We start from the raw sequence: 24,157 nt of genomic DNA, 5'->3' as shown, positions 1-24,157 counted from the left end.
TTTGGGCAATTTCCCACCTTATGAGTGATAACCTCACTGGGGCAGGAACCAGAAATGCACTTTCTCAGCTTCCCTGCAACAAGAACACAGACGTGTCAACTTGGCCCTTGGCCTGTGGGACTTCAATTCTTGAGAATGACATGAAGGAGGTGCCTTGGAACCAGATTACCTAAGGATTTAACCTTTAAATCCCAGCTCTGCCTCATACAAGCTGTGAAATCTTGGGCAACCTCTCAGAAACTTGATCTCCCCATCCATAACTCTACCAAAGTCTTTGCATTGTCATGAATGCTAAATGGATTAATGCATTTAAAGAATTTAGAGCTTTGAAATGCAAATATGGTAGCCACTAGCCACATGTGGCTATTCAAACCTAAATTAATTAAAATTAAATAAAATTTAGTTCCTCACACTGTCACATTCCAAGGGCTCAAAAGCCACACGTAGCTAGTGGCTACCTTTTTACAGTGCAGATATAGAACATTTCCATTACCGCAGAAAGTTCCACTGACAAGTGTTGACTTACAGAATACTTCCTGGCACTCAGTAAGCACTCAAATGATAATTGCTCCTATTATTAATAACTAATATTGCTATCATTATTATTATTTTACATTACATCCCCAGAACTTATTTATCTTACACCTGAAAGTCTGAGCACTTTTGAGCACTTTCACCCAATCCCCCTCCTTCATCCCCTCCCCTCGCCTCTGGCAACCACACTATCATTATTATCGCAATAGCAAGTTTAAGATACAGCTGAATTTAAAATCTAATGGATAACCAATTAAATGTGGTCTTCTAATAAGAATTAGCAGAGCATCAGTAGCAACAACTGCTCTCAGTTTATAGTTTATTATGGGCAAGGTACTGAGCTAAGCACTTCACAGGGATATTTTATTTAATCTTCCCCAAACAAACAACCTGAGTGGTAAGAACATCCCTATGTTACAGATTGGGAAACTGAGGAAAGGAGTGGTATAACTACAAGCACTGGAAATGCTCATCAGTATGGGATCTGGGACTCGCTGGATTGGCATGTCTGCAAAACTACTAAATCCATGACAACTTCTTCTTAGACTTCACTACAGAGTTACTGAGTGCCCACTAGGGGTCATGCACTGCGCTAGATGCTGGGAATACAGTGGTAAACAGAGACCAAGGCTCTGCCCTCACAGACTTTTAGTTCTAGTTGAGAAGAACAGTCAGAAAAGATATAATTAGCTGGATGGTAATAAGTGTTATCGAGAACAGTTAAACAGGGTGGGGTAGGTGAGCTCCTGTATGATGGATGGCTAGGGAAGCCTTCACTGAAAAGATGACACTGGAACAGAGACCTGAAGAAAATTAAAAAGGGCAGGGTGGAGTGGTAGGAGATGAGGTCAGAAGTGAAGATGGAGTAAGGGGCCCAGGCCAGGGAGGCCAACGTGGGGCCTTTAGCCTCTAGGCTAAGAGAGATGGGAAGGTTCTGAGCAGAGGAGTGAGAAGACTTGGTTTTCTTTTTTATAGGATCACTCTGGCTATTATGATGAGAATAGATTTTAGGGGAGGAAGGGCAGAAGCAGGAGACCAGTTAGAAGCAGACCAGTTAGTAGGCTACTGCAGTCATCTAGGCAAAAGGAGACAACGGCCCACATTAGGGTAGCAAGACGTAGCAAGTAGCAAGAGGTGGTCAGATTCTAACTATATTTTGAAGGTAGAAACAATAGGCTTTATTGATGAACTGGATATGGGCTGTGACACATTAAGGAACTTAGGACAACTTTGGGTTTGGCCTCTCTAGATGAAATGGTACAGTTGCCACTTCCTGAGATGGGGAAGTCTGGAGGAACAGCTGGTTTTGGAAGGTTAAAAGTGAAATGCCTATGGGAATGAAATGAAGTGGGAATGAAAAGAAGACAGCTGTATATCTGAGACATGGCTTTGGAGAGACGATAGGGTTATAGTTACAAACGCTATGGAAAACGACTAAGTGTATGGTGTTATGAGAGCACAAGACACATTCGGCGGACAGAGACCGGGTGATGTCAGGGAGGGCTGTTGAAAAAGAGCTAGACTAAGTTTATGAAGGGCAGGAAGGAGTTAGCTATTTGAAAGTGAGAGAAGAGCACTCCCAGCAGAAAGAATAATGTGTACTAAGCCCAGAAGCAAGAGAACATGCCAAGAACTAGCATAAAAGAATGGTAAAAAATGAGGCTACCAAGTTAAGCAGGGTTACAGACCAGGTAAAGACGTCTGAATTTAATCCTGAAAGTAATAAGGAATAAGTGAAGAGGGCAGAGTTGTGAAAAAGGCAGGTAAAATAATCAGATTTCCAATTTAGAAACAGTTTTTGGGCTACTAGCTAGAAAACATACTAGAAGAAAGCAAAACTTCATGCAGCAAACTATTCATGGGAGAGTGGAGACTGTGAACATGGGGATGAGGCAGGCAACCTCATTTGAGAATCAGTAAGATCTGGTGATGGAATGCGAGCCATGAGGAGCTAGGAGAAGGGAGGATAATAACCAGGTTTCTGATGTGGGCAACTGTGGGGGAGGATATCGCCATTTCCTCAGTTACAGAATCTCAGAAGAAAATCAAGGGGGAAACTCTCTGAGTTGCTGAATTTAAGGAGCACGCTGAAGCGAGAGATCAAATAGGTGATTGAATTCATGTGTGTGATTCTCAGACTCATGCTCTGGAATGGAAAGAAGGATTTGGGACTCGGCAGCACAAAGACAGTAATTCAAGTTAAAAGCTCAAGAAGAGAGCGCAAAGAAGACAAAGAGTCAAAGAACAGGTAGGAATACCAAGATTTTATGGCTGGAGAGGTGAAGTAGGGTCCACCGGCAGACTCTGGAGAAGTGGCCGGAAGCAAGAAGAAAAGTCAGACGTGTGTTGTCATGAAAGTTAAGGGAACATAACAATTCGAACAGGAGGGAGTCCTCCATAGTAGCAAAGTCAAATAAGGGAATGATTGAACAATGTCCTCTGGATTTTTCACCAGGTGTGTAACCTAGGGCCATTCCCTCAACTCATTCAGCCTCAGCTTCCTCATCTACACAAGACAAGAATGTTATGGTACCCGCTGTACCCAGCTGTTGTGAGGATACATGGTGATGCATACAAGGTACCTAGTACAGTGTTAAACACACTAGGCACTTAAAAGAAAAAAAAGCTCTATTCTCAGTGCACCACGTCTTATGTGATGTCAGACAGGCAGGGCGAGGTAACAAGTAGACAGGGGGTTGAAAGCTTGAAGCCACAAGGAACCAATGGCCTCGGAGTGCACTGTGCATTTTGAAAAACAGGAACGGGGAGAAAAGAACTACAGTCTTTCTCCTTTTCTTCCTCTCCTCTCCCAATGTTTCCTTTCTCTGCACCGAATGCAGTTTATAAATGCAGAAATTCCTGAGAGCCTGTCAAAGGGACCTTTTAAGCATACCTTAGTATTTACACAAAGAACTGTGTTCAGTGTCGATATTTACCACAATCGTCATGAGTTTGTGACACAGACGTTATATTCTTAAGAAGGGTGGCTTAAACTCAGGAGCAGTCCCCAAATAAATAAACGAATAAATGCTCTGTAGAAACTAAATCTATCGATTAGTGATTTCAAAATTTCTTCCAACAGTTTTTGTCACGATAAGCCAGGTAATGTTTATCAAATGAAATATTCTAAGTACATGATTAAGGAGACCTTTGGACAACCAAACTGACTTTCAGGTTAGTTTCGACACTGACAAAATGATAGTCAAGGAGAAGTTTCCCAGATGGTGTATACTTTACTGTCAAGGATTAAGGTTCTACCCTTTCTTGCTCTCACTCCTCAAGGACATGGAACTGGGAAAACGGTCCCAATGTTTGCTTCTCTAATGGAAAAAACATGTGCTTTACAAAAATGAATCTCACTGATTTTTTTTTCATATCTAAACTATTCCCACCCTTCTAGCATAATTCCTTTCAAAACCTCTGCTTTAGGACTGACTTAGCAATTCTCTCAATGCAGCTCTCAATGCACAAAGCCTGTATTATATAGTCCCTCCCCTACCTGCTTATTTTCTGTTACATCCATCAAAATCAAGGCTCCTAAGGAAAGTTCTAACTACTGGGGATCTTGATTTTCTTATACTCATTTAGATAAACTTTTCCATTCAGCTCAGCAGTGGTTGGTGATACTGAAGCTTATTTTGCTTTAGAATCTGAACAATGAAAGAAGTATCTCTTGCTCCAGTCTGTGTGTGTGTGTGTGTGTGTGTGTGTGTGTGAGTGTGTGTGGAGGGGAGATGATAGGGGAAGGGATATACACACTTGGTGCTCTCTCTCCTGAAGAAAGCAAAAGACCTGGGAGGAGAACGGGGCAGCAGTGCTCTGTTTCGTGGAGCATTCGAGACCAGAAGACCAGCCTTTGGCACCTGGGCCATTGAGGAGTACCCAACCCATTACACGCTCGCCGACGTGAGGACAAGAAGAACTTCTCTCTCACGTTCCATGTCTTTCCTGGGTCCTCCAGTAACTCCCTCCATGAACTAGAGGATCTGAATAACCAAAGGAACAAATTCACCATTTCTGTTGTAACCAAAGAGAAATGCTAATTGTTTTCTTCCCTCTGTTCTTGCCAAGTTTCCATCAGAAAACCCATTTAATGTGACTATAGGGCCTGAAAAAGAAAGAAGCAAAATATCTATTTTTGCTTATATCTATTTGCTTACATCTATTTTGCTTATAACTACCTATATCTAAATGTAAAAATACCTATTTTTACATTTTTGAAAAATCCATAAGTTATCTTCTAACATTCTGATAAACAGTAAGTTTGATTTCAAATCCCTTGTCTTTATATCATACCACATATCCATAGCACAGAATGAGGGCAATCCAAGGATACAAGGCCGGATCCTTCTCTCAGTTATCACATCTCACCCGACACAGTAAAGACTGTGGAATTACTAATAATCCAGCGGTTTATTAATGCTCCTTATCCTTTATCTACTCCATTCATTCCCATCTAGCCACCTATCAAATTCTCTGATGTTGCCTTCTCTATAATTCATAGGGCGTCCTTTCATTTGAAATTATTTCCCACTACTAAAGCTATCAAACTGATTTTCACCTTCCATTTTGTCACCTATGAGAAACATTTCCTGAGTAAATGAAAATGAATTCTCTCCATCTTATCTAATCAAAAGCCACTGTACCACAAGAAAAAAATAAACAGGTGCTTCATAGTACATAGAGCACTTGTGAGAATAATTTATATAATTTGATTCTCACTGCCAGAGAGAGAAAATAATTTCCTTGAATGGAACACCGAATAGATAACAAAGCTAAAACTACAAAGTGGCCACCAAGTCTGAAGGCATAGACAATACGATTTCATAATGGGCTATAATATTATATCATTAAGCCAGTTATTGCATATTCACCTATGTTTCCAGACTTGGTGGCCACCCTGTAAAACCCAGATCTTCTAGCCATAACCTGTTTTCCTTGATTCCCTGCACGTTACCCTGAAGCACTAAAGAAGGCAGCAAAGGAAAAGACCATATTTAAATTGGATGATATTTAAAAATTTATAAACCAGGTTTCATAGTCTGTTCTCCAACTTAAATTCACAAACACATTGTGCACGGAGATTAAAAGAAGCAATTAATATTCTCTCAATGCCTACTATATAAAACCTCACTTCCTGTGAGGGCACACGTAGTTAAGAACTTTACCTACAGTATCACACTTAATCCTCGCAGTAGTCCCATGAGGTATCATTATCTTCTTTTTATAAATAAGGAAGCTGAAGGTTCTAAGAGGACAGATCACTAGCCCAGTGTCACACAGCTAGGCAGTGGAGGAGCAAGGATGAAGCTACGTCTTCTGATTCCAGCTGCAGTATTATTTCCACTACCCCAGTGAAACATCCTTTACATGTTCCATGACATGCCACTTACTGACCATTTCACTGCCTTCTTCCACAGAGAGACTTCTTCCTCCCTGCTTCTAAAAACTAATCCATGAGCAAATCTGTAGTCTAAGCTGGCAAGAAGAAAAAAGTTCCTCAACAATGCCTGGCACATAGCAAGCACTAGAGAAATGTTAGCTAGGCTTACTATTATTATGGAAAGACTGACCATTCCATCTTTTAATATAACAGTTCCATATAACAGTATTCTTTTCCTCAAGCAGTTCTTTAATATTAACAGAATCCCTCCCTATGCATGTCAAATCAGTGTGAAGAGTCTTTTTCACTCAGACTAAAATTTTACCTTTGGGAAATTTACAGTTAGATATGTATAAGATCATAAGCATATTTTATAACCAAGACTACACAAAAACACTCTTTCTCCCAACTAAAACTACAATTCAAAGTGCATTCAACAAACTACATCTTTCATATATATATATATATATATATATATTTTTTTTTTTTTAAGATTTTGGTTTTTTTTTTGATGTGGACCATTTTTAAAGTCTTTATTGAATTTGCTGCAATACTGCTTCTGTTTTATGTTTTGGTTTTTTGGCCCTGAGTCATGTGGGATCTTAGCTCCCCGGCCAGGGATCGAACCTGCACCCCCTGCATTGGAAGGCGAAGTCTTAACCACCGGACTGCCAGGGAAGTCCCACTACATCTGTCTTGAGGTATGGAGATGTCATGAAGAGAGCCTTGAATGACATATCAAAAAAACAAGATTCAATCTCACCTCTTAAGACTAAGCATGTGACCTGCGTATGACCCTTAACCTTCCTGAGGCTCAGAGTCCATCATCCACCTTACCTAACTTGGAAGGTTACTGTGATCATTAAAGAGGTCAGGGATCCCAGAAGGCTCCTCATCCCTTACCCAGGGCAAAGAAAGTTGGCTTCAGATTCTTTTAGTCAAAGGGCCAGGGGACTGAAGTAGAAACCGATATTTCCAAATCTGGTTTAAGTAAACCATCAACAGCCTGTAGGCAAATATCAAGTAACTGGGGAAGCCAGAGGAGAAGTGAATTCACTATCATCCAATAGGCTAGGTCCTCCAGAACATCTGAAACACCAAACTGAAACCAATACCACAAACGGGCTTTGTTACAGTTTATAGAAATTGGATCACAATGAACTATTTATGATTATATCATTTTTTTAAAAATTGGCTAGCCTGGAAACCTAGCCACTGAATGTTATTTCTATGGGAAACTGTATTTCATGATTCAATTCAGAAATCCAAACACTGGGAATGTATCTTATTTCTTTCCAGTTCCAAGAGCTAACAGAGACTCCCTTCTGATCCTCTTTGGCATATTTAGGCAGTCTCTTTCACTCTTTGGGCCTGTGGCCATTCAGATATGAGATGTCAGATGGGGACAGTCAGGACATAATAACTATATACTACCTTTCACTTTTTTTGGAGGGGGCAGTATCACAACACATTCCTATTTATAATCTCATTTTATCTACAATTGCCCAGTGAGGTATGTAGGGCAAATAGCATTATTCCTCATTTTAGAAATGAGGAAGCTGAAGCACAGGTTTCCGTGACTTGTCCAAGGTCATAGCCTGGCAGAACAAGGATTAGAAGTCAGATCTTTATTTCCCAGCCCAACGCTCTTATCAATGAAACATCAACTGTTGAGAAAAGGGGGAAAGGAAGTGAAGGTGATTATGATTTACTGAGACTTTTTGTCTAATTTCGTCTGACATTGTGAATTTTCATTAATTTCCTTCTTCATTGTTGCCTGATGAGTTAGTCACTAAAACCATAAGATCAGAAAGTATAAATTGTTTTATATTATTTCCTCATTGTTACAGATAGATGTTCAAGTTTAAGTGTTTCATAATAAAGTGACTCAGAGACTAACCAAGCCCAATCTACATTAGTCACTTGTTGAACTGTTACATGAGATTTCTGCAAAACTCTTGGGGCCAGGGGGCGGGGGGGCGGGGCAGAAGTAAGCATTTACCAAAAGGATGACTAAATTAAGGACAAAAGGTGAGTGTAAAACTTACACATTTTTTCCTTCCAGTTTAAGCTGTGGCATGAGAAAATAAACACAAGGAAACAAAACACAAGTCACCTATTACCATTTATTCCGAATTTAGGAGGTTTAGAAGAGTTCACCAGTTTAAATCAGCATGTGGTGGACACTCTCGAGACAAGGGAAAGAAGTTAAAAGTTAACAGGACAGAACAATGAGCCTTTGCCTTTATATAGCACTTCTACCTCTCAAGTGCTTTCACATAGGCTATCTCATTTCTTAATCAAGAACTTGCTCTGTCATAGGTAGGTGCAGATATTACTAGGTCATTTTGCAAACGTGCTTAAGGTCAACACAGCTTTTCAGTACACAGGTGTAGAAAAAACCACAATAATTAAACTGAACAGTAAGACCAAACAATTTACTATTGTAATGGGATCATACACACTTTACCTTACAAAGCCAACACATTTTCATTCCACATTCTGGCAGAGCAATACCATTACTATTATAGGAAATGTGGCATGACATATTCTAATTTCATCTATATTATTTATAGGTGCTTTAAGTAATATGTTAAGTATTTCTTCTAAGAAAAAATTGAGCATATGATATTTTTGCTTAGGCTTTTTAAAACACTGTGTAACTATACCTCATGAGCCGTATTTAATTTCTGATTTTGTAAGAGGAATGCTCTGAATACACCCAGCATTTAGTCCATTTAGAGTTCTGATTTAGCATTTCATGTGGTTTTACTGGCTTCTGTGTCATGGTAGGGGCTAAAATAAACCTCAGGGTGACAGAGAGTAACCTGATGGGTGGAGAGGGTTTGCTCCACACTACCAGTAACATTCCAAGAATCACAAATAGATGAGACAACTGGAAGGCACTGAAGCATGTGAGACCCCTGCGTGTCAGCCAAGGAGAAAGTAAAAAGCAAGCAAGTCAGGACGTCTGGAAATCAGTCACGTGATGCAATCGTATTAAACTATTCCTGGTTACTGTTTTCAATTTTAAGTAACAATGACTTGGTCTTTCTAAATATCATTTTCTTTTTTTAAAAATTAATTAATTAATTAATTTGGGGGGCTGTGCTGGGTCTTCGCTGCTGTGAGCGGGCTTTCTCTAGTTGCGGCAAGCGGGGTCTATTCTTCGTTGTGCAGCATGTGGGCTCAGTAGTTGCAGCACGTGGGCTCAGTAGTTGCGGCACGTGGGCTCCGTAGCTGTGGCACGTGGGCTTTGTCGCTCCACAGCATGTGGGATCTTCCCAGACCAGGGATCGAACCCGTGTCCCCTGCATTGCCAGGTGGATTCTTAACCACTGGACAACCAGGGAAGTCCAAAATATCATTTTCTATTAGAAGATAATTGAATGATTATTTTAAGATGAAATAAAGGAGAGAAGAAATAATTAAATTGATTTGGTGAGGACAGCACATAAGGATTTTCACTATTTTAAAGAATCCTGTATTATGTGACACAAATTTCCCTTAAAAAAAAAAAAAGAGGATGGGACTTCCCTGGTGGCGCAGTGGTTAAGAATCCGTCTGCCAATGCAAGGGACATGGGTTTGATCCCTGGTCCAGGAAAACCCCACGTGCCGTGGAGCAACTAAGCCCCTGCACCACAACTACTGAGCCTGCGCTCTAGAGACCGCGAGCCACAACTACTGAAGCCTGCGTGCCTAGAGCCCGTGCTCTGCAACAAGAGAAGCCACCGCAATGAGAAGCCTGTGCCCCACAAGGAAGAGTAACCCCCGCTTGCCGCAGCTAGAGAAAGCCTGCGCGTGCAGCAATGAAGACCCAAGGCAGCCAAAAATAAAAATAAATTAGGGGGAAAAAAAGCCCAAAAAGAAATGAAATTTCAGAAAGTTCAAGGGGTTAAAAATATCAGGCTGGCCATGACACAAAAGAATGAAAGTCACTATTGCTAGAAGCTTTATGCTTTAAGGGAGAAACAGAATGAAAAGAAATCCTCACCATTCTCTCAATGACAGTTCACTGGGCACTGGCTCCACTTCAGAATGAAAGAGCTTTCCTTACCAGTACAACTGCAAACTCACACAGGGCTTGAAAAATTAAATCCATTTACAGTCTCTCCATTTATACACTTTCTTTTCTTTCATTTGTCAACGATTCATACAGATTACACATTTGAAACAGAGCTGACAACTTGCATATGATACATCAGAGGGGTAAATCCAACACATTTTTCTCTCCCAATATTTGTTCAAATGGGTGCTACTAATAAAAAAATATTATTTAAAGATGGAAATGTAAGTGAAGATATATTTCTCTCTGTGCACTTGGGTATATATAATTATGCTATTTATTGAACTATCTTGCTTACATCTTTAAGTAATTTTTGTTTACTTTGGAAAACATCAAATGTTATTCGTGAATTACCGAAGTTTTCACTTAGTTGTCTGGTCCGTATCTCTAGTGTGGCTCCCCCTCCATTGCCATTAACTAGCATATTTTTTTTTTTTTTTTTTTTGCAGTACGCGGGCCTCTCACTGTTGTGGCCTCTCCCATCGTGGAGCACAGGCTCCGGACGCGCAGGCTCAGCGGCCATGGCTCACGGGCCCAGCCGCTCTGTGGCATGTGGGATCTTCCCGGACCGGGACACGAACCCGCATCCCCTGCATCGGCAGGCAGACTCTCAACCACTGCACCACCAGGGAAACCCTAACTAGCATATGTTAAAGGGAGCAGTCTCTTTGTCATTGCTACAGACAGAAGTAGACTTATTGATCCGGGGACTTCACATCCAACTGGCCAAATGCCATGCATCTCACTGGCCTGCTCCCCCATATTCTGCCCAATCCTTTTGGCTTACAACAGTATGAGCACCAACTTCCCCCCAACATCCTCTCTGCCCCCATTACCAGAAGACTCCTTCTAAGGAAAGAAGCCCTTCCTTCAACCTCTCAAGGACATAATCATCTCTGCCCTTTCCCAACGGTTTCCTGCAGCCTACTCTACTGTCTAAATTTTAACTCAAATTTCCTCTTCAGATACTATTTAAATTTGATCAAAGGAAATGACTTCTCCTTTACAGAACTCTCCGGGCAACTTTATAAACGAGTCTTGACAGAACTGTTTTAGGTGCTTTCATGCTATCACTTTTCATCGTTTCCAGAACTCTCTGACCTATATTCTATCACCCCCACTTTAAGAAGAAATTGAGGCTCAGAGTGAGAGGGTAGAAAAGCCGGAATTTAAGCAAAGGCTCTTCTCCCTTACTCTGAATTTCTTAAGCATGTTTTTATTGTCTGTGTCAAACTATTTCACTGTTAGTACTATTTTGTAGCTATTTTATATACACACGTCAAGAGGCTTTTGTCTCTTCATTAGACTAAGCATACTATTGGCGCTAACTGAACAGCTTAATGATGAGATTAATAAACAAGCAACTGCTTTCAACTCCACACTCTGCAAATGCATTCATTTTACAGTGAATCTTAACATTTGGTGATCCATTCCGTGGTTCGAACTATTTTCCCATCTCTCTTCTGCAGTTAGCCTACACTCTTTCACTGCCCATGAGCACCACTGCTAGATAGTGGGGAATGGCCAACATCTCAAGATCTTTAATACTTATCAAGTACAGTGAAAAGTCTGACATGGAAGGAGGCTCAAGTGATTATCTAAAATAAGGGTTTGATGCTACATACGGACTATGCCCAACGTCAGAAATAAGCAGGAGTTTGCTATATTAAAGAACATTCACATCATTTAAATAATTCAAGTGGGACTTCCCTGGCAGTCCAGTGGTTAAGACTCCGAGCTCCCACTGCAGGGGGCGTGGGTTCGATCCCTGGTCGGGGAACTAAGATCCCTCATGCCGCGTGGCACAGCCAAAAAAAAAAAAAAAAAAAAAAAAAATTCAAGGAGTTACCTGCCAGAATTGCCCAGTACCACTGAGGCCAAGGTGTTCAATAAGCATTGAGAGTTGTGCTGAACCAGGTCTTTCAAAGTCTGTATGCTTTTTTCTGTCCACACTGCTGCTGTGTCCTTTCTACCTAAACTATCCCCTCCTCTCTTCATTTCCTTGAAAACTTTTCCTTCTCTCCACTTTCCTGAACCAATACCCCACACTGGGGGTCTTGTTGGCTTCAAAGAGACATAGCCAAGCAACCATTGAATGTTTTTAAAAACTTTTCTTTCCTCTCTTTCACTGTTGGAATAACACATAGTCTTTTCAGAGTCCTGGCCCTTTCCTGATCTTCTGCATAGAAACATCTTGTAGGTCCATTTTAGGTAGGGGGTTTGATATACTCCCCAGTTCCCTGGATGTCACAAAAACTCTACCACAAATTGCTGAATCCATCTTTTAGCCTCTTCTGTAAGGTACAGGGATTGAGACTACAGAAGCGTTTTCCAAACTGGGTTCTGTAGAGTACCAGTCCTTCCCCCAAAGAGGTTTTCAAGTAAGGTTAGGAAATTACTAAATATTCCTCCTTTGGAGAATCACAGTGCATAAAAGCATATTAAGGGCTTTGGAGTCTTTAAGGAAATTCTTTTAATCAAGCACTCTCCAAACTTATTTGACCACAAAATCCTTTTTTCCTATTATACTTACTCACATCGCGATTAATTAGTATTACAGAGCAAACTTCTGAAAATGCTGCATTAGAGGCACATTAAGACCCAGTAGAGTGTAGACGTTTTTATAATTATGAATAAAATCCAACGCTTAGTACCTAAAAAACACGAAGATGGATTTCTATAAACTACCCATGATAAGAAGTCTTAATATGGCACAAGACCAGAATGTTCACCTATTAGTAGCTACTTCACTTGGTAACCTAAGAGATTTATATCTGGATTCTTTCCTATAGAGACAACTCAATTAGTGAAATACTATATCCAGACCTAACTCTCTCTGTTAGCATTAGAAAAAATGCTACCAAACACAACCTTAATTTCGGAATAACTACAGAGGGAGTTCTAAAGGAACGGAATAGAAATTAATTACCAGTAATCACACATTCCAGGGCCAAGAGGCTGAAGAGTGAATACCTACGTCAACTTTTTTTCCCCCTGGTTAATTTCCACATCTGGGCAATATTCCTACAGATGAAAAGGCTTATATGTGGAGCATCTGTTAACTTTGACAGGAAAGGTGTTAAGAGACCACACACCACCATGGAGGGCGGGCAGTGGAGAAGAGGGGGATTCCACAGTACTTTCCCACTTGGCTCCAAGAGATTCTCACTAATTCCACTGTCCTCTCTCACCTTCTTGCTATTCTGCTGACAACAGTCATTTCTCTCATGCTCAGGAATCTTCTGTCCTCAACTGTCATAATCCCAAATAAATTTACCCTGCTTCCTCTTCTGTCAATGATTCACAATGTGAGGTGCATTCTTAGATGCAGTCAGAAGATGGTGATAGCCAATAAATCACATCCTCTGCCCTGGAACTTTCTTCCGATACTATAAATTTTTAGCTTTCTAAGTGAGAAATGCTCCCCAAATCTGGTATAACTAAAATAGTAACTCCCAACTTACAAGATAGCTCATAAGATTTCATGTTAAAGCAGAAGATGTTAAGGTAACTTTAAAATAAGATTTACGAAAGGCAAAGCTTACCAGTTGATGAAGGGTGAAGGGTGAAGAGGCATAGGGAAGTGATATTAAAAACATTCTAAACTAGTTGCATAATGTCAAGGCTGAGGTAAGCTATACCTTTGACCCACCTTGTTCTTTTATTATATCTGAGATTGTGTTGGTTTCAACAACTTACGTGAGGTATATTTCCACTCTTCTAACTCTCAACATGCTACTTTTAAAATGCAGACTAAATGTTCAGGTTAGCTTAGCAAGTAAAAGTCACAGTACACAGGACATATCCATGAACAGATTTATAAGAAACAACACAATAAACCGATCCAGCAACTAACTGCCCCTGTTAGGTTAAGAAGAAAAATATCCTCCCTCCCTACGCTTTTGGTAGGAACTGTTATAAAAAACTGATTTAAAAAACCGCAACAGGGACTTCCCTGGTGGCACAGTGGTTAAGAATCCGCCTGCCAATGCAGGGGACACGGGTTCGAGCCCTGGTCCGGGAAGATCCCACATGCCGAGGAGCAACTAAGCCCGTGCGCCACCACTACTGGGCCTGTGCTCTAGAGCCCGTGAGCCACAACTACTAAGCCTGCGTGCCACAACTAGTGAAGCCCACGCGCCTAGAGCCCGTGCTCTGCAACAAGAGAAGCTACCACAATGAGAAGCCCACGTACCGCAATGAAGAGTAGCCCCCGCTCACCGCAACTGGAGAAAGCCTATGCAGCAACAAAGACCCAACGCAGCCAAAAATAAAAATAAATAAATTTATTTAAAAAAACACACACACACACAACAAATATGTGGCAGCAATCTGATTCAAATGCTTCCAAATCTTAGATAATCTCTAAGATGCATGTAGCCCAAAACAGAGTAATAGAGGAAGGTGAAGAAAATTCAACACTCTGGATTTTCCATAAAGTAACATGCTAAGGTAGCACCTACTAAAAGAACCATATATAGGTAAAATCTGACAATTCTTTTAAGATTTGAAGTTTGTTGCAGTAATATTGCACTATTAAGTATCATGATAAAGAAAATGCAAAGTATAATGTGAATCCTAAGCTTTAGTTATTTTTGCTAAACTCTAGGACTAGGCTGCTCATCAAAAAGCACAGGAAATATATATTTTACCACTGACTGCTAATATTATCTACAACTAATCTGAACCTGTTAGGTCATTTGTCATTTAGCTTCAGGGGGCCCATCCTTTCTCACTATGAGAATTAACACTATAAAAAAGTTGCGAAGACCACCCCAACGATACTGGTGGACGCTTTATCATCTCTTATTTGAAAAAACACATACCTGAGAATAGATTTGAAGATTCCTTGAATTAAGCTGGTGCCCACCCTCTGGAATCTGAAGCCCACGATGGACTCCACGTTTAGTTTAAAACCACCACATAAATCCAGAACCAGAAATACACAGTATTACCACTGTTTATTCAATACATGATAAAGAGTCTCACTTCAAGAGGGATAACCCATTTGACAAGTGAACTGGCTTGAGAAGCAGAATACTGGTAATGAAATTATTCTTAAATCAACTACTGCCATAACTTGCTTTAATAAGCACAGTTCCTGGCACATGGTAGCCGGTCACATCTGTGGATGAATGAATCCTCGACCAACCTTAGGTAGGTTACTCAACTACTCTATAGACTTTAAACTTTCTATGTATAAAAATCGGCTTTCTCTGGCTTAATTTTCTCAAATTAAGCCTTTGGATTGATCAAGGCACTCTGACACTCTGACACTGAGGAAAAAAAAAAGATGCTTCCATTTCATGCAAAAGTCACATAGACAGGGAAGTTATATATCATGATCCCCATGTTGAGGCTCATTTGACTTTCATCTTAGATTCAATATCACTTCATCAGGAAGGAGTCCCCTAACCACCAACCCACTCCCCCCCCAGCAGATATGCCCCCTGAGTTATTAACTCCTTGAAAACTTTATTTTCCCTTTGTAGTACACAGCACAACAATCATTAAATAACATCTGTATTGTTCTTTGTTAAATGTTTGTCTCCCTCTCTAGGCTTCAGACATTCTGAAGGTGAGATCATATGGGCTTTGCTGATTGACCTCCTCTTTCTTGCACCTAGAAGTACCTGGCACACGTATGTTTAGAAAATATTTGTTCAGTGAATGTTTGAGAACAAAAAGCCAGCCAATGGTGCCCCTTCAAGATACTCAAATAACAAAAGCTTAGAAATCAAGGAAGGGAACGTTAGGTCATCAAAAGCTAATGTTCAGAACATCACTCTGTTCTCAACATGAAACTGAGAGAAGTTTTTCCTCAGCAGTAACAGCAATAAAAGAAGTAAGTGTATCATAGCATATCTATGTGCCATTTTATACCTTTCAAAACACTTTCATCACGTGTAGTCTCATGACTGAAAGTCTCCAAAGCGTTCATACAGAAATTCTGTTTACGGTTCTACATGTTTTAAAGAGTTGTGACAGGTATATAGCCCACTTATCCTGAAAGATTTTATAAATAACTTATAGACTGTCTGGGAATTTTTTTTCCCCCCTTAGGTGCTCACTGCATGATATTCCCTCTACAAAACAGCTGGGACAAAGTCCCTTTTTTTTTTTTTTTTTTTAAGTTTCAGAGCGCTGAAATAAATACTGATTCCAAATAAAGTCTTCAGCTCTATTCTTCAGCTCTAGCAGCTCTATTTTCTTAAAGGACAAAGAAAGGCAATCTGAGAGCTTCTGTTGGATGCCAAAGGGACTTCCCAGGGATTGTTGGTAAATTGAACCACATCTAAGGTTCCAAAGTAAACTTCTAAAACCTTTTCAGCGGTGTATAACCTTCAGAATTCTGTGAAGGTGAGAGCAGGAGCGAGATCTTTATTTAAATGATAAACTTTAATGCTCTTTGATGATGACAAAAATTTTTTTAACTTTCTATGACTATATGAAAATTCATAAACAGAAAGACCACGGGGTGGATGAGAATCTTGGCAAATGATACAGGAATGGAAGTACTGCAGCTCTTAAAAGTCTATGACAGAGCAGAAGTGAAATGAGACTCAACAGGGGCTCCTATTTTCTGTATTCTTTCCTAATAATCTGACTTAAAACAATTTCTTTGTTTTAGAGATCATAAAGACCTCATATTGTAAACTTTACCCGCTTATAGCTAATCCTATATGATTCCTGAATTCCAGAGGACAGGTCAAAGCCAATAAAAGTTTTATTTCAAAGCCCTGAAATAAAGTGAGCAAAGTACTCGTTAAGAAAGATCCAGTTCCACCTTCCTCAGGAGTATGTTTGGAAATCTGGGTTTGTAATAAAATAGTATCTTTATCTCCATCAAATTTTATGAATGTCAAAGTGTTTGATACACAATATCTAATCTGATTCACATAATAATCTTGTGAAATAGGCAGGCCAAGAATCTTATAGATGAAGAACACGAGATTCCAAGAGGTTAAGTTTCTTGACCCGGGATCATAACTTAGAAAATGGAAGCACCAGGGTTGGAAGAATTTCTGATCCCTAGACCACTGCTATTTCTATAGCACAGAACAGCTATACCATTCTGGACTCTCTGAATCTGCTGTTCATTCTTTATTCCTCATCAAAACAGGCAATAAGATAGCAATGTCCATAAATGTCCATACTATGTAAAGAGTACACAGTATATAAAGAGGGTAAAATATTCCCCTTAATATAATGGTCACATCCCCACTATGTCCCTATATGGTTTTAGGTCTTAGAAATCTTATTAAACTATGATTTGCTATTCTTGGTCTCATATCAAGCTTATATAGAGAGCACAACTTTGCATGAGAAAAAAACCGCAATAAACATGTGTTCTCTTATTAAAGACCAGGGACCTTCCCGACAAGCATTAGAATCACTAAATCCAAGTTACTCCATAGTCTAGCGTAAGGTTAGGGCTGAAAAGCTGGATAAAACTCCAATTATATTCTTTCCTGATTAGTAGGGTGGGTGTAATGGGATGAGGCCTCAGGATGAAAGAAATGCTATTAACTACTGAATGTGCATGAGGGTGAGCGTTGCTTTTTCTTTTTTTATGACTCAGTTTTTTGAAGGGGGAAAAGTCCAATTCTTCACGTAAAAATACCTTACATATCTGTGAATCCTAGGGTTTAATAGAAAAAAAAAAATCCACATTAAGTTCTTCAACTTCCAAAATCTGTTTTCTTATCTATAATGTACATCGTGCTGTAATATTTGCAAAACATCAAGGTTAAAGATAGAAAAGCCTATCAAATAACCTCCATAGAATGTTAAGGGTCAAGGCAGGATTGATCTATACAATAAGCTTAACTCTGATCTTTGGTAACGAACACACTTTATTCTATAAAGTCAGCCTTGTTCTTTTAAGGCAGTGGTTTTCAACCTTGGATACATAACAGAATGGGTTTTTAAAAAATACTGGTGCCCCAATCCTTCTTCAGATCAATGAAATCAGAATCTCTTTAGTGTAGGGTAGGGACTGGCTGTTTCTAGGGGTCAGCTGGAGTTGAAAACCTCTGGTCTAAGTGCTTTGCTATCTAGTTGAAGAATCTAACATGACATCATTTTCATATTTTCCTATGGAAGGAATATTCACAGTCCCAAGACAGTCACAATGGTTAGAAACACCAGAAATGTACAAGTTGAGTGAGTGTATTACTTGGCTATAAGCAGACATTCTTAAGTTAGTCACAACTGCTACACTTAATAAATATTAACCATTAAAAAAACAGAAAAAAAATTTTAAAGAAAGAAAACAGAAAAACTGCATATAACCATGAACATATATACCCATTTAACTATAGCTTAGTATTAAACCATATTCAAAAATTTATCTCCCACTGAATAGTAGCCAATCTTATAAAGCATTTTATTTTTGGAATTTTCCCATAGATAGAAGTAAGAAAAAGCAAATAAAGAAACCAGAAGTACAAGACATCCTATTACACAGGTATATGAAATCAGTTCAAAGGGGAGTTTCCACTGCTCTGAGGACAAAGCACTTCTCAGAAGCATTACTGCAATCATACTGCTCATTTCTTGCTCAACACAGTACTGCTGAAAAGGATGTTGCTGTGTTCCCACCTTAACTGCCTTGTGTGCTGTTCCTGTGACATGCTGGAGCCAACAAAGACAAGTTTGGCTTCTGGAAAAACCAAAAGGCCATGCTTCTCTATTTGTAACCTTGCTCTAAAACCTCTCCCTATTATCTGATTCTATGAATTTTGCAATAGCTGCATATTCGTTAAAGCTGGAGAATGAGTAACTAAACCTGGTCTCAATTGTATGCTTAAGCAAATATAACAATAAAAACAAGTCCTACGCAATTTGTAGCATTTTATAAAAAACTGCTCACATTCGAAGGAGGCTTAGACTAAAAAATTCGAGACCAAAAAATGCAAGGAAATCTAAAACAGATGTAATATCCTAATTAAACCTAGGTGGCCTATCTGGGAAAATATTTAAGATTCCTATTCTATGAACTTCCTGATTAAGAAGAGATTAATAGCTACTACAGTAAGGATAAGAAATTATTAAAGGTTAGAAAAGAATTTTGATTTGTGTTTCTAAGTCAGTGAGCTGTAACCAAATATAACTAGGTGAGTGGTATAAACTTACATGGTTTATTGTAGATTGAACAGCCTTTAAATAATGGTTTAGTTCCCGATCCATCATTGCGAATTCAACCATTGCCTTATCCATACTGTATTCACTACTCACTTCAGCTGAAAAAGAAAGGAAAGCAATGATCATTTTCCATTTAAAATGCCGTATTTGGAAAAAGCTGTACCAACATAATTTATCAGTCAATGGTCTATCTAAATGATTTTGTAAAGGTATTGCATATTTTTTTAAATGCCTTCAATATATGCCTGCTTCATTCAAAATTCAAAGACACCCAGTAGAAAAAGTCTCAAAGGTGGAAATGTAGACTCAGACTCAGGAGTTCCAGGCTGTGCCACCTACCTGGACAATCTTAAATCAACCACTACACTTTTCTCAGCCTCAGTTCCCTCATCCATTGAAGCAGCCCACTTATATATCTGCACATGAACCTTGTAGTATTGTTAAAGATCAAATAAGGAAGATTTCCACTTCTAGTAATGGTAGGTTGGGTTATGTGGACCAATCCTCCTACTGAAGACAACTAAAATGACTGGAGGGCTTCCCTGGTGGCTCAGTGGTTAAGAATCCGCCTGTCAATGCAGGGGACACGGGTTCGGGACCTAGTCGGGGAAGATCCCACATGCCGCAGAGAAACGAAGCCCGTGCACCACAACTACTGAGCCTGCGCTCTAGAGCCTGTGAGCCACAACTACTGAGCCTATGTGCCACAACTACTGAAGCCCGTGCACCTAGAGCCCGTGCTCTGCAACAAGAGAAGCCACAACAATGAGAAGCCAGTGCACGGCAGTGAGGAGTAGCCCCCCGCTCCCCACAACTAGAGAAAGCCCGCATGCAGCAACCAAGACCCAACACAGCCAGAAATAAATGAATAAATAAATTTATAAAAATGAATAAATAAGTAAAATGATTGGATAAAATAGGAAAAAGAGCAATCTCCTTAAAAACAAAAGGGTCACAAGATAGTAAGAAACAACCAGGGCAAAATTAGGGAAAACCAAAAAAAGAGAAGCTGAACACAGGAAATCAAAGTTGCATACCCTCCCCCAGTAAACTGGGTCCCCACTCATCAGAATAAAGATGAACCGTAAGTAATCCCACTCTGCTCCTCCAGGCTGCAGGGAGGTTGGCCTTGGCCACTGAGCAGAACAGAGGGAAGAGAGAGAGAGAGAAAACAAACATGTTTCTGAAAAACTGTATCAACAAGCCACAGCCTGGGTTTGCAGCCTGGGTTCCCCTCACCTGAGTGGTGCTGGGAACCTGAGCTCTGATGTTGGTAGGAGGTGGTCTCACAATGAAAGTACCCACACGTACTCCCCTCTGGAAAAGACACCTGTATCTGAGGCCTCAAATAACCCTACAAATAATTGTTAAGGATAATGAGTAGATTACAGGGGGAAAAAAATAAAAACAAAACAAAAAACCTTACAAGGAAAAACACAAGAAAACAAGCCAAAAAGAGTAAAAATCAGCAGAAACAGATTCCCAAATGTTTCAGATATCAGTCAGAGCATGAAACAACTATACTTACTATATTTAAAAATTAAAAGACCCTCAGAAAACAGGAGACTATAGAAAGCGACTAGTAGATCGGAAAAGCAAGATAATATTCTTCAAAGTGCTTTTAAACTTTTTTTTTTAAGCTCTAGACACACAATTTAATAATAGATCGGGAAAAGATAGAGAACACAGGATAATAAAAACGTTAACATTAAAAAAGCTGAAAGAAATGAAAATAAAACTGGAGTCCTTAAATCATATTAGGGGATGCACACACTCAAAGACTCTTCATTCAAATAACTTGGCTCAGACAAATGGCAGTATTTCCTGTCTACTCTGAAGAACAGTACAACAGTTCATCTCTAAGTCATGAAATAATATAAAACCCACATGCATTTGGCTTTTAAAAAATGATTTTCCTGGACTTCTAAATTATGCTTTAGTTTTACAGTAGTCAATTATAAGCACCCTCCATAAAATATCTTCTGGTAGAATATCTCTTGGCTGGTAACACCCAGACTTCACAGAATATTCATATCCCTCAATATAAGCTTTTTTTTTTTTTTTTTGAGGAGTGGGAAGGGGCAATGTTTATATAAGAAAAATTTGTATTTACATTCCCCAAATTAAATACATTTTTAACAAAGCGGTATATGAGAAAGGTCTCAAGTCATATTCCATATAAAATTGTTAGACCGTTTGAAAATTTCCAAACATCAATGAAAGAGACATGTTGCTTAGCTGTTGCTGGTACCAACGTGTATCTATTGCCATATATACAACAAATGTTTGTTAAAAATCCTATTAATTGCTTGATGATCAGGAAGAGAATTTTAAACAATTTATATCCTAATAATGATGGGTTGTGACTTATACAGGCATTTTACTGTATATAGTTACATTTAAGTAAATTGGTTAGGGGTTTGGGGTTGGCCTGTAATTTAATTTTTTCCCATTTAAAATAATGAAAAAAAGAAAAAAAAAAGAAGAAAGAAAGAAAAATAGGCCCCCGGTTTCACACAAACCTTATCTAGTTAAAGGAAATGATGATGTGTGTGTGAGTGTGTTTTTTTCCTTTTCTTAGTGGAATCAGTATATTTTATGTGTAATAGATTCTGACACTGGGACCATTGAAAAAGTGGGTCAAGCTGGTAACCTGAGCAGAGACTAACAGCATAAACTGCTTTATCAAAAGTGCAATAATTAGTGGCAACTTCAACCTAAACAGAAACTCACTAAAGGATGTATCAGCAGCAAAAGTCTTTCAAGTATGAGAAATAAAAATGTGTCAGGGGCTTAAATCAGTAGGAATTGACATAACGTTGGCAACCTCCCTCTGGAATTAAATGAGTTAATTTTTTAAAGCACTTAAAAATATGCCTTCGACATTAAAGTTTTCAGAGTAAGCAGGATGATGATTCTCATTATCAAGGTCCATAGACAACAGCAAGACTTGAACCAGATAACAATTTTAAATACAAGGCCAAGGAGACCTTCCCTGCAAAGGAGAACGTGAGCGATGGCTGCCAGTATTTGATGGCACGAAGCCTAAGGGAAGTACCTGAGGAGGCCAACTGCGGACATGCAGCCTCAGCTAAGGCTCCAGGGCCCAAGAATGTTGGGACAAGCTAAAGAACCTAAGTGATGAATAGTGCAGCCTGAGGCGACTAAGGGGAAACACCAGAAGAGAGCAGGAAGCTACTCCTGAGAAGAACCGAGAACCACACCACACCACACCTGGAAGTGATGCTCAGTCAGATAACTTCCGGCTCAAGTCAATGTTTTCATCTGCTGGGGAAAAGGGCTTGGAGAGACTAGAGACGGAAGACAAGAGACTCCCACAATGGCATCTGGAAGACAGGTCATGAGAACATCCGTATCAAGTAGTTGTTAACCCCTGTCTCCCTTATTATTACAATAAAGCCTCTTTCTAAGTATGTTATTTGTGTTCATGTTTCAGAAATACCAGGCAAAGGAAGGCACAGGGAATGTGTCCTGTTCCACTAAAGAACTGAGGTGGGGAAAGAGCATAGTGTTGCATGAAAAAGGCTAAATAAAGCCCTGAAGAACTCAGGAGGAAAAGAGGGATAAACACATAAACAGGGAGCTGGCTGTTGACTAAAAAGTGGCTGGGGCGTTGGGGAGGTGCAGAGAGACTGACCAGCTAGAGGTTCCCTGCTCCTTCATTCCACAGTATATAATCCCACTACCAAAATTCTCCCACTCTCACAGGGAAAGCCCTTCGTAAAAATCCACACCAACCAAATCCTACACATCCTTCAAGGGCTGAGCTCAGGCCCTACCTGCTTTTAAACTCTGCCAGCCTAGAAGGATCTCACTTAATTTATCTTAAAAACTATACTTGATACTTTGGCACTTTGAACCATAAACAATCTTGTTTTCTTATATGAATTTGTCTCATTTTTCCAAACAGACTTTAATCCATTTGAGGGCAAGAATGATGGATCCAACAAAGAACTATAGGAACTCTTCCTTCAATATTCTTATATGGCTATCATATAATAAATTTGAAAATTAAACTTTCACCAAACCAGAAATTGTCCTGCCTCTGATATTCAATTGAATTAAAATGCAAGGAAGACATGTAATATAAACTTATTTGCCTGTTCTATTTTCAGTGTGATTTTTCCACAGGAAAAAGGTTGGCACCAGCGCTGAGTGTGGGGGGGAGATTACAAAAATGATGTTAAAATTCACAGAATGACAATCTCAGAGAGGCAAATATTACTGTAGCACACCTCTGCAAGCCAAAAAGTAACTGCAATGATAAAATATATATACATAATAATAATAGCTGTACCTAACAATTGGTAAGCACTTTATTATGAGCCAGGACTACTTAGCGTACTGTGTTTACATTAAACCTCACAGCAGCATTAAGAGAAAGGTAGTTTTAGCTCCACCTTATATATGAGAAAACCGAAGCACCAAGCAGTTGAAGTAACCTGCTCAAGGACACAACGGTAGTGAGTGGCTGAGCTAGGCCTCCAACTCAGACCTTCTAGCTGCAAAGTATGTACACTAGCCTCCTGTGCTAAAAGGTGCTTAAACGTGAGAAGGACAAGCACCTCCAACTCCTCCATGGATATCCAGGGAACAAACCCTTGGGGTGGGGGGGACTGGGGGGCAAGTCATGGCCCTGAGCTTCATCTCAGCTCCCGGTGGTCTATTCCAAGTAGGACACTGGCCAACGCCACTCAGATGTGATCGGGCCCAGTCCGATCACATTTGGGAAAAGCTTTCCCAAATTCCTTAGTAGAGGAAACCGACAACAAAAAGAAAATGATCTTCCCCTTTTAGAAGATTGCTAAGTTTTAACACTGGTGAAGAGAGTGATCTTCCCATCAGCAAGGCTAACTGGAGGGGCTATAAAAGTAACCAAGTCACCCACTGAATGCTAGGAGAATAACTAAGTCAGCTCTAGCAGCTGGCAAGTCAATCTGTACCAGGCCAAGAGCACCAGCAACAACAGAGATGGAAGTAGCAGCCATGCAAGGGCAGCAACAG

At 39.7% G+C, this 24,157-nt stretch overlaps 1 protein-coding gene across 3 annotated transcripts in view; it reads right to left on the bottom strand.

The window, feature by feature from the left end:
* The window catches only part of NSMCE2 (NSE2 (MMS21) homolog, SMC5-SMC6 complex SUMO ligase), a 223,892-nt gene that overhangs the window by 157,107 nt on the left and 42,628 nt on the right, over nucleotides 1-24,157 (bottom strand). For all 3 annotated transcript variants that reach the window (XR_004346450.1, XM_032609945.1, XM_032609944.1), the window contains exon 3: nucleotides 19,124-19,230. Coding sequence is in view for 2 of the 3 variants with exons in the window: in XM_032609945.1 (XP_032465836.1) it covers nucleotides 19,124-19,230 (107 nt within the window). In the remaining variant the exon portion in view is untranslated. The remainder of the gene's footprint in view (nucleotides 1-19,123; nucleotides 19,231-24,157) is intronic.

The sequence above is a fragment of the Phocoena sinus genome, chromosome 17, assembly GCF_008692025.1.
Source record: "Phocoena sinus isolate mPhoSin1 chromosome 17, mPhoSin1.pri, whole genome shotgun sequence".
NCBI lineage: Eukaryota > Metazoa > Chordata > Mammalia > Artiodactyla > Phocoenidae > Phocoena > Phocoena sinus.
This window is presented reverse-complemented; position numbering and strand designations above follow the sequence as displayed.